General features: G+C 31.6%; 1 protein-coding gene and 1 pseudogene across 1 annotated transcript; one reads left to right on the top strand and one right to left on the bottom strand.

Annotated features, from left to right (window-relative positions):
- Positions 1-11,736: 11,736 nt before the first annotated feature.
- On the top strand, positions 11,737-13,750 carry LOC120170459 (protein LATERAL ROOT PRIMORDIUM 1-like). The gene is made up of 2 exons (XM_039178395.1): positions 11,737-13,325; positions 13,404-13,750. The coding sequence occupies exons 1-2, from the start codon at positions 12,611-12,613 to the stop codon at positions 13,727-13,729; spliced, it is 1,041 nt and encodes a 346-aa protein (XP_039034326.1). The 5' UTR covers positions 11,737-12,610; the 3' UTR covers positions 13,730-13,750.
- A 2,609-nt stretch (positions 13,751-16,359) lies between these two features.
- Positions 16,360-20,794, bottom strand: LOC120170458 (annotated as a pseudogene).
- Between the last annotated feature and the right edge of the window lie 69 nt (positions 20,795-20,863).

The following is a 20,863-nucleotide window of genomic DNA, read 5'->3' as shown; positions in this document are numbered from 1 at the left end:
TAGGATTATTATTTGATATATAAGTTTATAAATCCATTTTACAAAAAAATATTTATTTTAAATTTTAATTTTAATATCTAAATTCTAAATTTTAAAATCTACAACTTAAATCTTAAAAAATTAAACCCTAAACCCTAAATAAAAATTTTAAACCATAGAATAAACATGTTAGTTTACATAATCATATATTTTTTTCTTATATAGTTGCATTACTTATAGCATTCTTGTTTGTAGATAAAGCCAGTTCGAAATTGTCTTTCATTTCAATGTATTATTTTTTTGTTAGTCTTGTATAAATATAATATAATATCTATTTAAAATACTCTCGTCATTTGAGTTTATATACCCGTACAAACAGTGACCATGTAGGCTTTGCCCAGGGGTGGCCACTAAAATCCTTTTTTTTATGTTAGTAGTTCATTTTGATATCTAAACTTTATTTTATTTTAAAATCATACCTATTGTTTAGTTTATGTTTCATTTTTGTACCACATCGTTAAAAACTTAACAATGATGTTGACGTGTCACCGTAAAGTAATATTACGCCATCATTGAAAATAAAAACATAATGTCAGCAGTTCTGTTAATTTTTAATGATAATGTATCAAATTGAAACTTAAGCTAAACGTTAGGCATGAGTTTGAAAAAAAAAATTATGTATCAAAATGAAATAAAGTAGCAGTTTTAGTACTAAACATATTGTTTACCCTAAATATTAATATTACTAATGGAAGTGAGCCCAACTAAGCATGCATAAAAGGACACTGTAATCCTTCGGCTGGGGAGAAAGGGGTAGGGGCCTCCAAAGCTTTGCCCATCACTATCATCTGTATGAGACAAGCAATGGATGTATGATTTGATTTTGAGAATCTGTGAAATTCATTTTACTTTATGTATTTTGTGCTATGTGTTCATATAAAGTTTATTCTATAAATTAGTACATAAAATTCGTGACTTTTTAAAAATTGATAGTTAATTTTATGTACCATATTGATATTTAAATTTTTAAACGTAATTTTAGATATAATTTTAAAAATATATAATATCAAAATTAATCGCAAATGTTTATCAGAATGATTATTTTAGTTTTTATTCTTTTTTAGAGCATGACCCATAACGTCTCATTTTAGGATTAAGAATTCTTAAATGTTTGACTAATTAGTCACTTTGACCCTTATTCTTTTAATTTAGAGTATATTAGCCCACATCGTATCATTTTACGATAAAAAACGCTATTTTGACATTAATCGTTTGTTTTTAAAGTAAAATAGACATATAATTATGACACATTCTTATAATATTTGTTATAATCACCCATTAAACTCTTTAACTTATGGAACTCATATGTATTAAATTATAATGTTAGTCCCTATAATTTTATTTTTAAAATTTTTTAAAGCATTTTTTAAAATTTTAAGGCGCAGATGACGATATGTACCTTCTCTTACGTAGTGTCAGCCCGAATAAAATCCTGCGAAGGCACGGATGGTTATCCACACCTATTTTTACGTGGTACCAGCTTGGATAAGGCACGGATAATCATATGCAGCTTGGATGGTTATCCGCACTTTGTTAGAAAAGTGTGATAGATTAATAAAATTTAACGAAAAGATGCCTGAAATGTTATTATTTCATGTCATAGTGATTTTTGGATAAAATCGTCTGGAATTGAACCTTTTTCATGTAATATAAATTATTAAAAAAATCCCCAGATCTGGCACGACCGTCCAATACGTTGGACGAATGGGGAGCTTACACGTGCCGTACTATAACCAATACTTTCACTGACGATTTCCATAGGCTTCACTTTATGCAGTTTTGCTGCCTACAAAATCCGACACTATTTCTTCCCTGTCGTCAAGCTCACCCATTCGCACGCACCATTCTTTCTCATCATATGATTGAATAAAATAATTATTTTAATGTGATTTTTTAATAGTTTATCATTCGATTTAAAATTAATATATACATATAATTAAAATTAAAATCGATAATCATATTTTATAAATGAAAAAAAAGATAATCATAATATATTTAAACTTAAATTAAAATAACGTTTGACCGGAGTTGTACAAAATAAGAGTTAATAAGATTAAATTTAAGATATAATACCAAAACTAACCCTCAATGTTTGTCATAATAACCATTTTGGTTTGTATTTTTTAGAGTATTTTTGCTTTCTATGTCTCATTTTAGGGGGGAAATATTTATAACATTTGATTAAATAGTTATTTTGACACTTATTCTTTTATTATATAGCATTTTAGATTCCAACATTTTATTTTAGGGTGAAAAAAACCCCTATTTTAGAACATTATGTCTCATTTTAGGAGGGAAATATTTCTAACATTTGATTAAATAGTCGTTTTGACACTTAATCTTTTATTCTTTAGCATTTTAGCTTCCAACATTTCATTTTAGGATGAAAAACCCTTATTTTGAAACATTAAACGTTTGTTAACTAATGATTTTAATGCATTTAAGAGCTTTTTTGTTTTAAAATGAAATATTGAGGGTCATTTTTTTTATAAAAATAATTAAGAATCAAAATAATTATTTTAACAAACGTTGAGGACTATTTTTTATATGATGCCTAAATTTAAACATCGAAAGTCTGAGGCTCCAATGTCACCCACGCAATTGAAACCTTGTTGATATATATTTTTCATTGTGTTAAATATGTATAAATATATTAAGTATGTACAATAGAATTTATATGTGATTATTTATAATATTTATAGCAAACACGTTGTTTTCTAACATGTAAGGAAATTTATCATATTTAGATAAAAATAGGGTTAATTCACTAAATGTCTCAAACTTTCGCACAATTTTTACATTGGCCCTTAAGCTTTTTAATTAAGTCTTTAAAGTATTAAGAGTTGAAATATGGGAGGGGGAGGGGTAGTAGAAGATGCAAAAGAGAAAGGAGGAGACAGTGAGATATATATCTCGGGGGGGTTTTGATGAACCGGCTGTCATTGTTTGCAGGGCTCGAGGCAAAGGAAAAAAACCGGACCAATCAATTTTAAAAATTAGAATTAAAATAAATAAATAAAACACTAACCTCGGCATGTGAACCCTACAACCTCCCCTATCATTACCTACAAAACCTATTCTACATACTTCAACTTAGATCTGCGCTGTAATACAATATCACCACGGCTTTGCCTTTTCAACCCCACTCTCTCCCAACGCGTGTCTCTCAAACCTCATCAAAAATAATAAGTAAAAATAATGTGATTTAATGATAAACAAGAGTTTGGTGCAATATTTATGACGGATACACGATTTTACGTTAAAAGAAGTGAATTTTTAAATTTTTAAATTTTTAAAAGAGAATAAATTTATATATTGACGAAAATAGATTATAAATCGATATCGAATAATATTTTTTAAGTTAAATTAAATAAATAATTATTTCAGTACAAGTCTATTTTATGAGAAATAATAATATGTGGCTTTTATTTTAAATTTGTAGGGGAAGAAAGGGATGGTTGGGGGTGAAGGGGAAACTGTGCGTATGACAATGTCTCCTCTGTCTATGGGAAATGGAGAAAGATAAAAGGGGTTAATGAAGCTTTTGTGTTGTCTGTCTGCACTTTCCACTACTACTCTGATATTCTACTAATTTATTCTAAACTTTTGGATTAACTACACATTTAGTACATCGACTATCATTTTTATTTCATTTTGATCATTCAACTAATATTATTTTCCAAAATTGATAATTGAAATATTAAACACATAGTTTATCCTAAAATTTTATATTTTGGCATGTTGCTTTATTTCAAGATTAGTAAAAGAATTGTTCTAACTCAAATTATATGGGTTAAACATAGTCATGGATTGAGTTGAGTTGAGTTTTTCTAAAATTTGTTCAAATTTTAGAAATATTTATGAATCCTGAATATGTACAGTACAAATAACATAAAAAAATGTGTAATAGACATAAAAAACAACAGCAAAATCCAAAGAGATGAAGAAGAATGTTACAAATCCCTAGGAAATGAGATTCGAGCGACATGGCTTCTGAATCTGGTTTCTGCAATTTTTCCTGAATATATAATAGTTGTGAATTTTATACTCATAAAAGCATAGTGAAATTATGATGAAAATATGCATGAGCTTTGAAATTAATAAATTACACGAGGAGAATATTTTAAAATTTATTTGCTATTATTATAAATTGAGTTTTAGATGGAAGGTGGGGACTGCTTAGTGGTCAAAGTGTGAAAAGAAGATGGAACGTTGATAAGATGTTTTGTTTGACATTGAAGAGTGAACGTGTGATGTGATACCCCCAAAGCAGCTGGACTCCATCGATCCTTTTGAATTTAGCCTTCTTCTCTTTCGCATGTTATACATATACATAGTCTAGTGATTGGTGTAGTCTAAAAGTTGCCGAATCATACAATTTACGATCGTCTTTCCAAGGACGTCAAAATACTCTTTACATCTTCTTAATAACATCATAATAAACATCCTTATTAAAAAAATATTATGGATGTGACATGCCATAGATGACTTTAGATGATTAATTAGTGTGCTTTTGCTTAATTAATGTAATAATTGGACAAAGGTTTTATGTTTCCCACGTGCTTGAAAAAGTGATGAAATTGAAAAGGCCTTGTTGTTATAGCTATTGGGTTAGGTGCTATTGTTTATTTAATTAAAAATAATACACAAGCTCACCTAAACATGCACACGAACAATCATTGTTATCTAGCACATAAATTGCTTGCATTTTGCTAACAAAAAAAATGCATTTTTTAATTCATATTTTATTACCTTTATTAAGAATATATTGAAGTTATGAATAATATTAACAAATAAACTATAATATTTTTTTCTTAAATTGGATATTTACTGTGTGGCAAGTAATATTTTATTGGCATAATTTTTAAAAATGGTAAATTATGTTAATAGTACCCTATGTTTTTGGGTATGACCGACTTTGGTCGCTATTCAAAAATTAAGGAAAAATAATATTTAACGTTATCGATTCGTTCGATTTTAGTCCTTAATATTTCATTTTAGGATGATAATGTCCCTATTTTGAAGTATTGATTATTTATTGACTAACGGTTTTCATCCACAACAGGATATTTTTACCCTAAAATAAAACATTGGAAATCAAAATACAAAAAATAAAAGAACCAGAGTGACTATTTCTTTAAATGATCTAAAGTGATTGCGAGGTAAAATTTACTCATAATTTCTTAATTTATTGATGGCACACATACCCTCTATAAACGTAGTTACTCAAATTCAGATCCTCTATGAAGAATAACAATCTCCTCTACCATTCAGATCCTCTATGAAGAATAACAATCTCCTCTACCATCGAAGTCACTTGATAAGCTCCAATGATTATTTAATTTAACGTTAATAATATTTTATTATTATTATGCCAAATATATCATATATGCTTTTTGAGATCACAATCCCTTATTCACTTGATTATAAGCACACCCTCTCTCTCACACCTATAATTTCATGGCATCTCTTTCACCAACTATAATCACACAAATATCATCATAATCAAAAGCAAGAATCAATGCAATCATGCCAACTTTTTAACAATGTTTTGCTTCTTTCTTTAAAATATTAAATCAAGGCAAGAACCATCTCATTGTTTTTTTTAATAAATTAAAAAGCATAATATAATTCCTTATGGGTTCAATCATAAGATGAAAGTAAATATATTAATATAAAAAAACATTTAAGTAGCATTGGTGTAATCCTTTTTCTAAAGTTTTTAAAACTATTTATAGTATATTAACAATATATAGCTATATGCAAGAGCATATTGACGTGTAGTTTATAGAGTTCAGTGATCTTATTTGGATTTATAAATTTTCTTTTAAAAGCAAAAAAATCTGGAAGAGAAAAATAATTAAATATACTTGAACACACTTGATCCATTACATGAATCCACTTGAATGTATACTCTTTTAATGATTTTATAATTTTAATATATATTTTATTAAAAAATATACGTCGAATATAAAATTTAATATTTATTTATGATTTAATGGTGGAACATTAAATTATATTTATTCTATATTTTAACTTTTTTTAAAAACTTAAATATGGTTAATATGGAAAGGACTTTTGAATGGAAGTGCTTTCCAAATCTTCCATGCTTTGAGAAAGAAATCAGGCGGGCGTGCTTTAAAAAATTGAGTTCGGCAGTAATAAATGTTTACGATCATAAACGTAAGTTAAAATGCATAATAAAAACATATTCGTATAATCATTAATATAATAAATTAATCACTTAAAATCACAAAATGATTATATAAAGAAAATGTTAAAAATTTTACCAACTAAATTTGAATAAAAAAGTATATACGAATAAATAGGACAATATCGATAAATAAACCACAAAAGTTGATCAAACTATTGAAATACTACCGACAAAATACAAATCAGAATCAAACGACTTGAAAAGACTATCTACGAACACAAATCATGTATACAAATTCAATCTGAGGATCCAAACCAGAAAAGATTAACATGATAACAAATGAACGTCTTCTTGATCAATTGTGACAATATCAAATATATCTTTAAAAAAATGATAAACGAAAATAACAGCCAAAAGGCAAATGAAACATACCGTAAAGCCAAAGAAAAATATGTCACAATAACAGAGTTACTAAAAACTAAAAAAAAAATATACGACATAAGAAAATAAAATAAAAATAATGAATATTGATGATCGACGATTAATATTAAAACTAGTATCGTTGTCTGTTATAAAAAAACTATCAACGACACAAATGAAAGAGAAAAAATTATGATTAAAAACCCTATTTGAATTATAGTATAAATGTTTTTAAATTATTAAATGACACTGATTAACACTTTTTAATAAAATCGGCAGAATTAAATCCAAGTTCAAAAGCAAATAGATAAGAAATAATAGGTATTGGTAAAATATTTGAATTTAATTTTAAATTAAAAATTCCAATTTAAATTTAAGGTAAAAGACATCTTTGATCTTATCCCTTTCAAGATAATTACTATAATGTTATTTATATATTTAAAAGTAATTATTATATTATTTATACATATATATATATTAATTATCTCATTATCATACCAAATCAAAAGTATTCGTATAAGATAAAATCGTAAATAAACTTTTACTTTAAAATTCGAAATAAAGTAAACATAGATAAAACATTATCAAATATGCATATATGAATTTCGTCTCTTGAAAATTTTAAATTTATATATAACTTAGATATTATTTTTTATATTTTTTATTGATAATATATTTTCATTCCTTAAAGTTTTATAAGTTCACATTTTAATATAAAATCACATGTTTATCTCTATAAACATAAATACATGTAAAAATTAAATAAAAATTTTAATTTTAAATTAAGATCAAAATGACTGAAAATTTTAAGTAGAATGATAGATATAGATGTTGTCTAGAGTAAATACTTATACACCCTGAAAATTTATTTTTTATTTTATTAGTAGTGTTTATTTGAAAATATTATTTGTGTTCTTATTATATAAAAAAATTATTAATAAATATATTTTTACTTCCACATTCTCCGTTTGGTTGGCCAGGAATGTCATTCCCAGTAATCTTACATTATCAATAGTGGATTTTTTGGGGTATATTACTGGGAATGTCATTACCTCCATTTCCTTAGATATTATTGGATTACCGATATTTTGAACTAAAATATTTTTTTTTTCTTTTCAAAACTATTCTTATTCTGTCATTGAATAATAAAAATTCTATAAAGGTTAAATTACAAATTTATCCTTAAACTATTTTAGATTTACAAAAAAAATCTATAATTAAAATTTTATATAAAATTTAAGTGTTAAAATATAATTTTATCCTTTCATTAAACCTTTTTATATTTTTCAATTTTGTAAAAAAAATATATATATTTTATGAATTTAATTTTTAAAATATATATATATATATAAATATTTTTCAACTTGTTAATAAATCAAATATATAATAAGGACAATTTGATTAAATATACATTATAATAATCTTTTATTCTTTTAACCAAACACGATAATCTTACATTCCTGCTAATCCAACCAAATACAAAATACAACATTCCTAGTAATTCTATTATCTGATAATCTTTTATTCCCACTGATAATCTTACATTCCGTGAACCAAACAAAAGCAGAGCAGATCCCATACATAATTTAGTCCAACACGTGGATTTTATCCACGATCCCATTTGTTTTAGATTTTAATTTATGTTAATTAAAAAGATTAATCTTGGGTACTAAGGAGCGTGGAAACACGCACCAATAAATGAGGAGTTCAAATGGTCGGTCCCTGATTCATTTGTTTTGTAGTTGAACGAGGAGTCAGACGCGAGTGGAAAGAGCGTGAAGCCACGCTTATTAAAAGAAAATGAAAAACATTAAACATCATTTTTAGAAAGAAGTATTGTCATTTAACGAACTTATCTTATTGTCATTCATCCATTTATCTTGAAAATTTATTTAAAACTTTCAAAATTAAATATAAAAAGATTGAATTTTTGGGATTTGAGTGTTTTCTTATATATGCAAATAACATGTATAAAATTTAATCTTATCAAACAATCATTAGAGAATAATGAAGTATTAAAATATGGAACTTTTAAATAAAATTTTTTTTATCAATTTTAAATAAAATTCATACAACAATCGATAATAAATAATGATTAATTGATATTAAGAACAAAATAAATTAAAAACTTTTTATAGAGAATAAGAAAAAATATATTATATCGATAATAATTTATTGATCCAATAATAAGAAAAATTATATTTCTCCTTTTTCATATCCTCTATCTTGTTTTGCTTTAATTTTAGATTAAATGGCGGTGACATCAGTTTTAGAATTTGTTTAATGTTGACCTTCTTTAATTTTTTTTATTTTTTTTTATTTTTAATAAATCTGTCTTTATAATATGTATTTTTATGTTTTATAACAAGTTTTTATGTTTTTTTACATGTTTTTAATCTTTTTTATTGATTGTTTGACTCTTTTTTTGGGATGTATTTGACATCGTATCAAACTTATTTATTATTATGTTGATATTTTTTTTTGCTTTAAACATTAAGATTAGATTTAGATACGTGATTTACGTTAGAAGATAGTTATCTCACGATGTTCGACTTTGATTTACGATTGTTGGTGATTTTTTTGATAATTTAATCCTTTATTGTGGTTCATTTATTGATATAATCAGATATGTTCATATAATTTTTTTTGTTCGAGTTTTTTAGACAAATTTTTAATTTTTTCCTTATATGATCTAAAATAACTATTTTCTTATATAATAATTATAATAAAATATCATAATTACATGTTTATTTTATATTTATAATTATAAATTTTTTATCATAATTTTATTTTTTTAATAAAAAATAAAGAATTATATGAATCTATTTACATTAAAAACTACTCTAAAATCTAAAAAAAATAGGGTAAAGTATAGTAATGGTCACTGAATATTTCTGAAGCTTGCATTTAGGTCCTCCAACTTTTAAAACTTGCAATACAGTTCCCCAACATTTATTCTGTTTGCAATATGATCCCCCAACTTAAATCACTGTTAGAAAATTATTGTAAATTATATAAACGGTCATTGAACTTTTCAGTCACTTGAAGTTAGGTCCCCAACTTTTAAAACTTACAAAACAATCCCCCAATAATTTTATTTTCTTATTAAATATAGATGTATAGAAAATATAAATGATTCAATTTATATTTAAATGTATGAATCATTTATATTTTTGATATATTTTATTTTTCTTGTATAAACTAGTATTTAAAATATGTTTATATTTTAATCAAATATTTCAATATACGAATAAATATATTTATATAAATGTATATTTATATTTAGATGTATAAATAAAAAATATATTCATATATTAATGTATGAATCGTTTATATTTTTTGAATATTTTATTTTTAATAAGAAATTAAAATTATTAATTATATTAAAAATACTCAACTTATTATATATATCATGAATTATAATATGAAATATAATTATTAAATTTAGTTTAAATATATAAATCTTAAATTTATTCTTTTAAAATATTGTATCAACTAATATTTAAAAAATATATTAAATCTATCAAACAATTTATCAAATATAATATTTTTTATTGTAAAAATATAATATTTCCCATCATTTATTGCTTTCAAATTTTTGCCGAAGTTCAAATCTCATTATTTCCATTTTCCATTATATTCTTTTTTTCTAGCATTGGCCATACTATTAGTATATGTATTATTGTATATCTCTTAACACAAACGATGGTGTTAGCTTAGTGGCTCTACCATGTATCTTTCATTTGCGTGACTCAGGTTTGAGTTTGCCCAAGACTCAAATTTTACTTCTTTGTAACTTAATTTTCTTCTAATTAGGTGGTGACATGTGTCACCAATAACATATATCATGATCATGTGTTAACACATGTCAGATCCTGGTTAAATGATTAATTTATTAAATTTTATTTAATTTAGGAACACAAACGATGGTGTTAGCTTAGTGGCTACCATGTATCTTTCATTTGCGTGACTCAGGTTTAGTTTGCCCAAGATCAAATTTACTTCTTTGTAACTTAATTTTCTTCTAATTAGGTGGTGACATGTGTCACCAAACATATATCATGATCATGTGTTAACACATGTCAGATCCTGGTTAATGATATTTATTAATTTTATTTAATTTAGGACCAAATTGATAGCATATATAATATTAGGTTGTGAAATGTGTCACCAATGACACGTGTCATTATCATGTGCTAACACATGTTAATCCTAATTAAATGATTATTTATTAATTCTATTTAATTTAGGACCAAATTGATTATAAATAATAAAGACTGAATGTATATAATGTCAATTCCTTTTAACTTTCACTTCATCATTTGTATCAATTGGTAACGACTAGGCTTAGTTGAAACCAGTTAAATAATTATGTTGTATGATTGATAATTTAAAAGATCGATGACAAAAGTAAAAGGGCTAATAGTTAAGTTGTCAACCTAGTATTTACACTTTTGTTTATACGTCAAAATAACATTTTATAAATTTAAAATTCGAATTATTTTCAACCTCTTCTATATCTAACTACTTTTTTAATTAAAAAATTTATTCAACAGATAGAATTATACTATATATTTATATAAAAAATACGTATCACATGAAATAAGATGAAATTAAATAATAATAATCTGACATAATTGAATTTAATTGAATTATTTTGGAATTTAGGGTTTAGAATGAAATTGAATTACTTTGGAAATTGGGTTTAGAATGAAATTGAGGACTGTTTTGCAAGTTTTAAAGTTAGAGGACCTAATTCAAGTGTCTGAAAAGTTAAATAACCTTTTATATAATTTACCCTAATTTCTAACGGTGGTTTAAGTTGGGGGATCATATTGCAAGCGAAATAAATGTTGGGGGACTGTATTACAAGTTTTAAAAGTTGGGGGACCTAAATGCAAGCTTCAGAAATGTTCAGTGACCATTACTATACTTTACCCAAAAAAATATTTGGTGTTACTTGTAAAGTCAGTATACACTCTAGTTAAGCGAAAGCAGAAGAACCCAAAGGAAAAGAAAGGCATAAAATGACAAAAACCAGAGAACAAAACTCTGTATACCCTTTCTTCTTCTATAGTAAATAGTGTGATTATTGGAGAGAGAGAAAGAGAATCGATAACAAAAAAAATAAAATAAAAAATTAATGGAAGCTAGTGAAAGTGAGAGACAAGAAAAAAGAAGAACCCATTTCATTCTCTTTCTAACTAAAAACCAGTAACAAAAAGGAAAACAAGCAAGCCAGAAGAAGACGATGAAAGGAGAAGGAAAGGTCGGCTACCCATAACAGCTGTAGAAGAAGAAAGAAAACAAGAAAAAAGGGTACTTCATAATTGGCTTACATGTATGTATATACATACATATATATATATATATACAGAGAGAGAGAGAGAGAGAGAGAAAGACTGATCTTTTAGGTTTTGTTTTGTTATTAGAAGACTACTGCAGCAGTTGCAGAACTCAATCATCTCTCAGTAGCAGCTGATTACTTGCAGAAGCCATATATATATATATATATATGTATATGTATGAGTTTATGTAGATATATATATTGGAAAGTCACCAACAAACAAGATCTCTCTGTCTTTCTCTCTTTCCAAAACCTTCCCTTTTATCTTCTGCAAAAATTTCAGAGATTTTGACCCCACCTTCATCCTTTTCTCTCTAAAACTTATATAACACCCACATAGATATCTTCTTAGATTGCCCATTTCTCCACTTCTGAAAAGAATCTCTTTTTTTTTTTATGTATATGTATATGTATATATAGTTTTGTTTTTATCTTTATCAGTCACTGTGGCTACTACAAGAGGCCAGCTACCTTCGGACACTGGCGCCTTTGCTGATTGGGCGACATCATCCTCCACAGCAATCCGAGCTGGTCCTGATGATCTTTCACTTGGTTTCGATGCCAACGCTGCTACGGCGGCGCCAATTGGATTCACCAGCGCTCAATGGCCGCCCTTGGCTCGACCGATCAACTATGGACTTCCAACTGAGATGGGGATGGTTGGTCTCCGGGATTTTGTTGTTGTTGCTCCTGCGTCTTTTAACCATCATCATCATCACCACCACCACCATACTCAAGATCCCATCATGGTAAACGAGCAAATCAACTGTCCGAGTGGCGCCACGGCACTCGGCGTTGGTGTTATCCCTCTTCTGACGGCGGCTCCGTGTTTGCCTCCACATTCTGTGGAGGATTCTGATTTGTTGAATAACAATGGTCGTAGTAAACTCAGTGGGATGCAGCTATGGCAGAACCAGAATTCTTCTTCTACTACTCATTATCTTAAGAAACCATCTTCACTCCCTGACAACAATAATTCCTCCATGAATTGGATACAAACCGGAAGCGGCGGCGGCGGGATGGGAGGAGGGAGCGTTGGTTCGGGTTCTAGCTCGGGGGCAACGTGTCAAGATTGTGGGAACCAAGCTAAGAAAGATTGTTTCCGTAGGAGGTGTAGAACATGTTGTAAAAGTCGGGGTTTTGATTGCCCTACTCACGTGAAGAGCACATGGGTACCGGCTGCTCGGAGAAGGGAACGTCAGCTCATGACGGCGGCTGCCATGACTGTCGGAGCCGGCTCATCGGGGTCGACATCGGGTGCAAAGAAACCGAGACTTGTAACATCTCAAACTACAACTACCTCTCATACATCAACTTCGAATACTACTCCTCCTAGAAGCTCTGACACAAGCTCTAGTCACCAGGGTAATTCAAATACATTGACATAGATGTTGTTCGGAAAATTTTGTTTTAGTTTTGATTTTATATGTAAATATTATGCAGATGCCGGTTTTAAGGAGTCATTGCCGGGGCAAGTACGCGCACAGGCGGTGTTCAAGTGCGTACGAGTGACGGCGGTGGACGACGGTGACGATGAGTATGCTTATCAAGCAGTTGTTAAGATTGGTGGCCGTGTTTTCAAAGGGTTTCTTTATGATCAAGGAATTGAAGGAAGAGATGGGATTCCTAATATATCCGAATTGCATTTAGGTGGTGGTGGGATAAATGGGGGGTCCTCGTCATCTCCGGTTCTCGATCCATCCGAAGTTTACGCCGCTGCCAGCAGTGGCTTCCTCGGTGGTTCAGGATATGGTAATCCAAGAAACTGAGATAATCTGTTCGAGTTAGAACCGTTGGATCGATCGGTCTCCGGGGGTATGCGTTGTAGTCTTTGGTAAATTCTTGTTTCTTGTAGACTTGAATCCTTATTAACATATATTTTTTGCTGTTACTGTCTTTGGCCTTCGACTTTTACCTTCGAAATCGCTCGATGAGGGTCTCGTAATCATATATAATCATATTTGATTAACTGAATTTCGAATCATGGAAAACAAAGGTAAGAAGGGATTAATGTCAGCTCTTGAAAGTTTCTGATATTTAGCAAAGGTGAAACCTAGACTGCAATGTTCTTTTCATCATCAAAGACATGTCATGAACCTTACTTTATGTGTATACATTATCGTGCTCGTCTCGAGTTCGAATGACAGTTTTCTTGTGGAGTTCGCTTTGTTTTCTTTGTTGGGTTTCTTGTTTTTTTTCTGATCATAACATTCGATACCGGATCGAACATAGCATTCCAATTGCATTCTGCTGGATTTTTCCAGTCTGTGATGAACCATGAGTTAAATGTGGATGTCGTGATCGTCGCACAGCCGCTTTATTAGACATTTTAGTCTGAGAAGTCGTTTGTGTCCCCAGCATTCATTGCTAAAGAAGACAGACCATTGCATTGTGATTGATTGAAAGTGAAATGTGCAGTGCATTGGACATTTGTGTGTAGGTTTTTCTTCGGGTCCGAATGCCGGCACAATGCCGGGGACGTGTTTCGCTGCTAATGATACTTACCCTTTTTTGGTTTCTCCTTCGACTTGATATATTTGTATCGAACATGTTGATTTAGAGTCCGGATGTTCTCGTGTTTTGATATCCTTCCGTATACGAACGCCGTAGATGGCGGCCTTTGGTGGAAGACGTTTCTGCTCGATTGATCTTTTTGATTAGGTTCAGCTTGGGCAAAACATTAGTTTGCACTAATGTTACAGGTTTTGTGGTGTGGCTCTTGTTCCTACTACAAGGATGGAAGAAGTATTTGACCTCATCTGCGATAAATACGAACATATAATTAGAGATGAGTATTCGATTTAATCAAATAAAAAAAATTCAGATTTATCGAGTTAATGAGTTACTTTATTTAGTACAAACAATGAGACGTTCATGACCAATATGCTAAGGATAGATGAAATAAGCGTTGCCAAAATGCAGAACATCAATATATATATATATACACACATATAGGTGGCAACTGAGTCAAGCTGACGGAGAGCAGGGTTTATAAAAGTAGTAACCGCAACAATCACCTGTGTCGCTGCCAATGCTTTCCCTCCTACTAATCCTTCAAAGAGTTGCCCTTGTGCCCCCAGCAAGAGTTGCACCGAAAGAGTAGAAGAGCCGATGAATGAGCCCGAGAACGAATGTAGCTCAAAGGGTCCAAGAAGAGAGTGCGGTGGCGCGTGACGTACAGAGCCAGTTACAGTGATTATAGTAAAACCAACGTGGTTTCTTCGAGCAACGATGATGATAATATTAGTAATATCAGAACCAGAAGAGATCTCGAGAATCACTGGCTTCACCGGACACTTCGAGGGCTGTGCTCAGATGAACCATTCTGCAAGTTTTAACCTCAGGAGGAGAGATAGCTCCGCCGTTGGATAGCCGGAGGAATTTTATACGTAGCTCATGAGAGTGGAACGGTGAGGTTTTAGCTGCTTTAGGGTTTTTTTTAATTATATTATATACATTGTCATCGAAGATAAATTAGAATAGAAGTGGGACCCTCGTCAAATTTGGACCAATTTGATACAATTTAATATATAGTATAACATGCTCAAATATATATATAACAAGTTTAAATTTTATACATTTAATAGTGAATATGTTATAAACTTTTAAAATTTTAATTTATTTTATTTGAACTTTTGAACTTCTATTTTTTTTGTTAAATTGAATTAATGTTAATCATTTTATATTTATGTTGATGTTGAAATTAAATATTTTATTTATTTTTGTAGAAAATTCAAAATATATAAAAATAATCAAACGAGTAAAAAAACTACAAGTACAGTGGCTACCACCTGAACTGGGGTGAATCGCTCTAAATACGGATGGTGCTGTCTCACACTCCACAGGATGTGGATTGATTGGAGGCATTTTCCGAGATCATATGAGTGTTTGTCTCGGAGCTTTTCTTGAAAATACAACCAAAAACAAATGAGGCACCTGACTATTTAACTAGGATGGCTTTCAGCAATTCTGACTCTCTTGTTGATGTTAATCCTTTGTCGATTTCGTTACTGTCACGGCTGCCCTTACTCGTGTAAGAACCTAATGTAATGGCTCTTTATTATTAATTTTTTGATATTTTTTTGGTTAATTTATTCAATTTGATAATAAATTAAAAGTTAAGAGGTTAAAAAATAAGGAATTTTTTTGAAGGTTAAAATAGCTTTTTAAAAGTTTTGAGGACAAAAAATGTTATTAGATTTTATTTTTAGTGCATTTCGTTTACAAACATTCCAATCAAAAAATTAAAATTTTCCTCCTTTAACCAATCTTCTCGATCAGTCAAATTCTCTCCTAATGTTATATTGTTTTTCTGTTACACGAAAATATTTGATCATAACGTTTAACTTTTTTCGACGAAGACATCATCACGTCGTCTTTTCGGGTTCGTTTCAAGATTTCATTTTCTCATCATTGCCACGAATTCATCGTAGTTTATCATTTCATTCCATAACAGAAAAGTATGTCAACTTTATATGTTTGTATGGATGCATGCATGCATGTACGCACGAACATACGTATATGTATGTGTGGATGTATTAATTACATTGTCGGAGTCAACTTCCGAAATGATTTCATATGTATATGTATATGTGGATGTATGAATGTATGTTTTACTTACATTGTCGGAGTCAACTTCCGAAATGATTTCATACGTATATGTATGTGTGGATGTATGTATGTACGTATTACTTGCATTGTCGGAGTCAACTTCCGAAATGATTTCCTTTGTTCCTTTGTCGTCATGCATGCCGTAGTCACGAAGACCTTGCTCTAGCTCTTCTATGGTGATGTACCTGCAAGTATGCATATCGCGATTAATTGTAAGGAGTATTGATACTAAATATTGGTTTTTATTATTATAATTACCTGCTATTGTCTTTATCAAAGTGTTGGAAGGCTCGATACAGATGTTCTTCTAGATCCATTCGATTCATGTGCATGGTGGCCGTGATGAACTCCTCATAGTCTACGGTTCTGTTGCCGTCTGCGTCGGCCTTTTTTAACAAAAAAGAGATGAATGAGTATTGAAAAAGAACACCATATATTGAATCTTTGGAAACAAAACTTACTGCCTCCATTAATTGTTTAGCTTCGAATTCGCTTAGCTTTGTTCCTTTCATCGCGAGGCATTATTTCAATTCTTTGAGCGTTATTGTCCCGCTGTTATCGGTACCCATGCCCTTGAACATCTCCTTCAGTCCCTGGATTTCTTCCTCCGAGAAACAGTCTGCAATGACCCTCAAAGCAACTTTCTTGAAGTTGTTCATCGCTTTGAACTGTTTGAACCTGACTAGAACCGAGTTGTCGAGAGGTGTATCGGGTGCTTCACGGTCCTCTTTGATCCACGGATGACCTGTTGGTGGCCATACACTTGGTCAGACTACATAATTTTCGATCTCATCGCATTTATCACGGTCATGAGCCACTAAGCAGATAATGCTACCAAGAAAAAAATCATACATACTTGTTGGTCTGTTAACCGTTGATTGGGATCCAAGTTAAGCATTTTCTCAACAAGATCCTTCGCTTGAGGTGAAATTGAAGGCCATGGATCTTTCGTAAAATCGACATCGCCACGTAAAATCTCACTGAAGATCGCGTTTTCGTTTTCTATATGTCGGAAACAATCATCTTAGCTTCATGCTTCAAGATATGTGTATGCGTGTGTGTATATAAGGGTGGAACACCAGATAGAAGAATGTATAACATAACTCCAATGCTCCAAATATCAGCTTCAGGTCCATATTTCTTCTCCAATACTACTGGTGCCATATAATACGCTCTACCGGCGATATCTTTAAATACATCACCTGTTCCGAAAGCAGGAATTCGCAAGGTTCGAGTCTAATAACGGTTTTTGATTTTTTCAAATCTTTACCTGGCTTGTAAAAGACCGACAGACCTAAATCCGTGGCTTTGAGTGGGGAATTTTCGTCTTGGTTCAACAATGTTGAACTTTGATTCAATGAATGCTTCATCTTCTTCATTTCCCAATTACCACATATACATCGTTTTACAATACCTGCTAGAATATTCTTAGCTGGAGCAGTTACACCAGACTTGCCTTGCTGGCACATTCTTCCTAACAACCCAATAACAACATATTTGTTACTCACTGCTATTATCATAATAGTTAACATTCTCCCTACTGTCTATGGACTCCAGAACTTTACAATAGATTTTGAGATTGCAGCAAAACAAAGAAAAATAAGCCCGAGACAAAGACTTCGTGAATCCATCAGCTTTTTGATGTTGAGCAGGAATATAATTAACTCGAACTTTATCGGCAGTAACCTTCTCCCGAATGAAATGGAGGTCTAATTCAACATGTTTCGATCGAGAATGCATAACAGGATTGGCACTCATCGCTATCGCACTCGTATTATCACTCCAAACAACGGGAGTGCTTGATGGCAGAATTCCCATATCTGTCAACAAGGCTTGAATCCAAACAACATCGGTCACAACATCTGCTAACGCACGATATTCAGCCTCAGTAGTCGACCGAGAGATTGACCGTTGGCACTTGGAACCCCAAGACACTAGATTACCTCCAAGAAAAACACAAAACCCGGATATCGAACGACGATCATCAACATTGCTTGCCCAATCGGCATCCGTAAAAGCTTCCAAGTGTAGACCGAATCCTGTCTTTTGAAACACTAGACCATAATCAAGTGTCCCACACAAATAACGCAAAATGCGTTTCACGGCCACCCAATGTTGAGTACAAGGCGCATTCATGTACTGAGCTACACAATTGACACTATATGAAATGTTGGGTCACGTATGATTTAAATATAGAAGGGCTCCAATAACACTCCTATATAGTTGAACATCTTGTAACGGGCTCCCTCCATCTTTACTTAGCTTCGGAGATACGACCATCGATGTTGGAACTGGACGAGCATTACGCATGCCAGTACGTTCTAATAATTCAAGAATAAACTTCTTCTGTCGTAAAATAAGCGAGTGATTCGTCCGCTGAACTTCAAGTCCCAAAAAATAGTTTAAGTCCCCCAAATCTTTTAGAGAGAATTCTTGACTCAATTGCGATATAACGCTTTCAACTTCAGTCTCATCTTGCCCCGTAACTATGATATCATCGACATAAACGAGAGCATAGGTGAAAGACTTCCCTAAGCAACGAATGAACAAGGATGCATCAGCTTGTGTCCCATGAAACCCAATTCGACCAAGAAAATCACACAGTTTCGCATACCAACTTCGTGGTGCTTGTTTAAGCCCATACAACACCTTTTCAAGTTTGCAAACAAGTCGTGAGCCATCAGCAGCAAGCTGTTCAAACCTGGGAGGTTGCACCATGAACACCTCCTCTCGTAAGTACCCATTAAGAAACGCATTATTCAGGTCAAATTGTCGCAATTTACAGCCATTCATAAAAGCTAAGGATAAAACAATCTTTACTGTGGAAGGTCTAATAACTGGGCTGAACGTGTCATTAAAATCTTGTCCCAGAATTTGAGCGAACCTTCGCTACTAAACGAGCCTTATACCTCGCAACAGACCCATCAACATTTTCTTGATCCGGAACAACCACTTACATCCAATTATCGTTCGATCAGGAGGTAGAGACACCAACCACCATATACCCTTACCAATTAGAGCATTATATTCAGCTATGACAACATCTTTCCACACAGGGGACAATAAAGCTTGTTCAATAGAAATTGGTTCTTCATCATCAATTATAGATTGAACCGAGAAGACTTTGGGTTTAAAGATCTCATCCTTACTTCTCGTAACCATAGAATGAACATTTGAAGAAGAGGTACGAGAAACAATACCAGGAGTATCCGTTGAAACAACCATGTTCGAACTATTGTTGTGGGAAGACAATTGAAGAGCCGAATCTGCAGCAAGAGTGGAGTGCTCAGGAACACGCAAATCACCAGAACCGTCAGTTTGTCTAGGAGAGACTGTGTGTCTCGCGGATCCATCCACATTATCACCGGACGTAACTTCATCATCAACTTTAGCAGAATTCATCGGTTCGTTCACTCTATGACATAAGCTACTGGTACGAGAAGTAGACGACTCATTTTCATAATGGTGCAACGTTGAGCATGGTGGAACTGCTTGATTATTTAGCACCTTGTCGATGCCATGTACGACATCAATAATGACAGACGGTTGTAAATCATTTGTAGGAGATGGATGAACAGCAGTAGCTTGACCTGCAAATGGGAAAACACTCTCATCAAACTGCACATGCCGAGAAATATAAATTCGACCTCCAGGTACAAGACAAAGATGAGCACTATATCCAAGAAAAGTACATGCTTGTGATCGATACTCAAATTTGTGAGATTGAAACGAACGAAGGCATGGAAAACATCTGCAACCAAAGACACGTAAATGTTTATACTTGGGGCGACGACCAAACAACTTATTAAAAGAGGTTGTCCCGAGAAACACCTTCGTAGGTAGCCTATTAATGAGATACACCGCAGTGGTTACAACGTAAGACCAATATTTCAAAGGTAATGAAGCAGCCGCACGCTCGGTTTAATGGCCCTTGGTGATGATCCTATCGAATAGTTCTCCACCGGCGCACAATTCCATCACCAAATGGACCGAATGTTTATCCTCGTAACCACCTTTGAGTTCGACGATGTTAGGCTGCCCCGTCAAATGGTGCATGATCTGCACTTCCCTCCTAACATCCTCGATATCTTCCTTTTTCACGAGATTCCTTTTGGCTGTCATCGATATCGAATAGTTGCCTTGTGTGCACACAAGTACGTGACCCCGAACTGTCCCCCGCCCAATTCTTCACCGATGTAATACATTATTCCAACATCTTCCATCGGACGACACAACCTCTTGTTGTCCTGTTGTGGATGCTATTTATTTGTATTTGTTTAAAAATAGAATTA

Source organism: Hibiscus syriacus, unplaced genomic scaffold (genome assembly GCF_006381635.1).
Source record: "Hibiscus syriacus cultivar Baekdansim isolate YM2019G1 unplaced genomic scaffold, ASM638163v2 tig00111779_pilon, whole genome shotgun sequence".
NCBI classification, from domain to species: domain Eukaryota; kingdom Viridiplantae; phylum Streptophyta; class Magnoliopsida; order Malvales; family Malvaceae; genus Hibiscus; species Hibiscus syriacus.
Note: the sequence above shows the minus strand (reverse complement) of the source record. Positions and strands in the feature narration are given on the sequence as shown.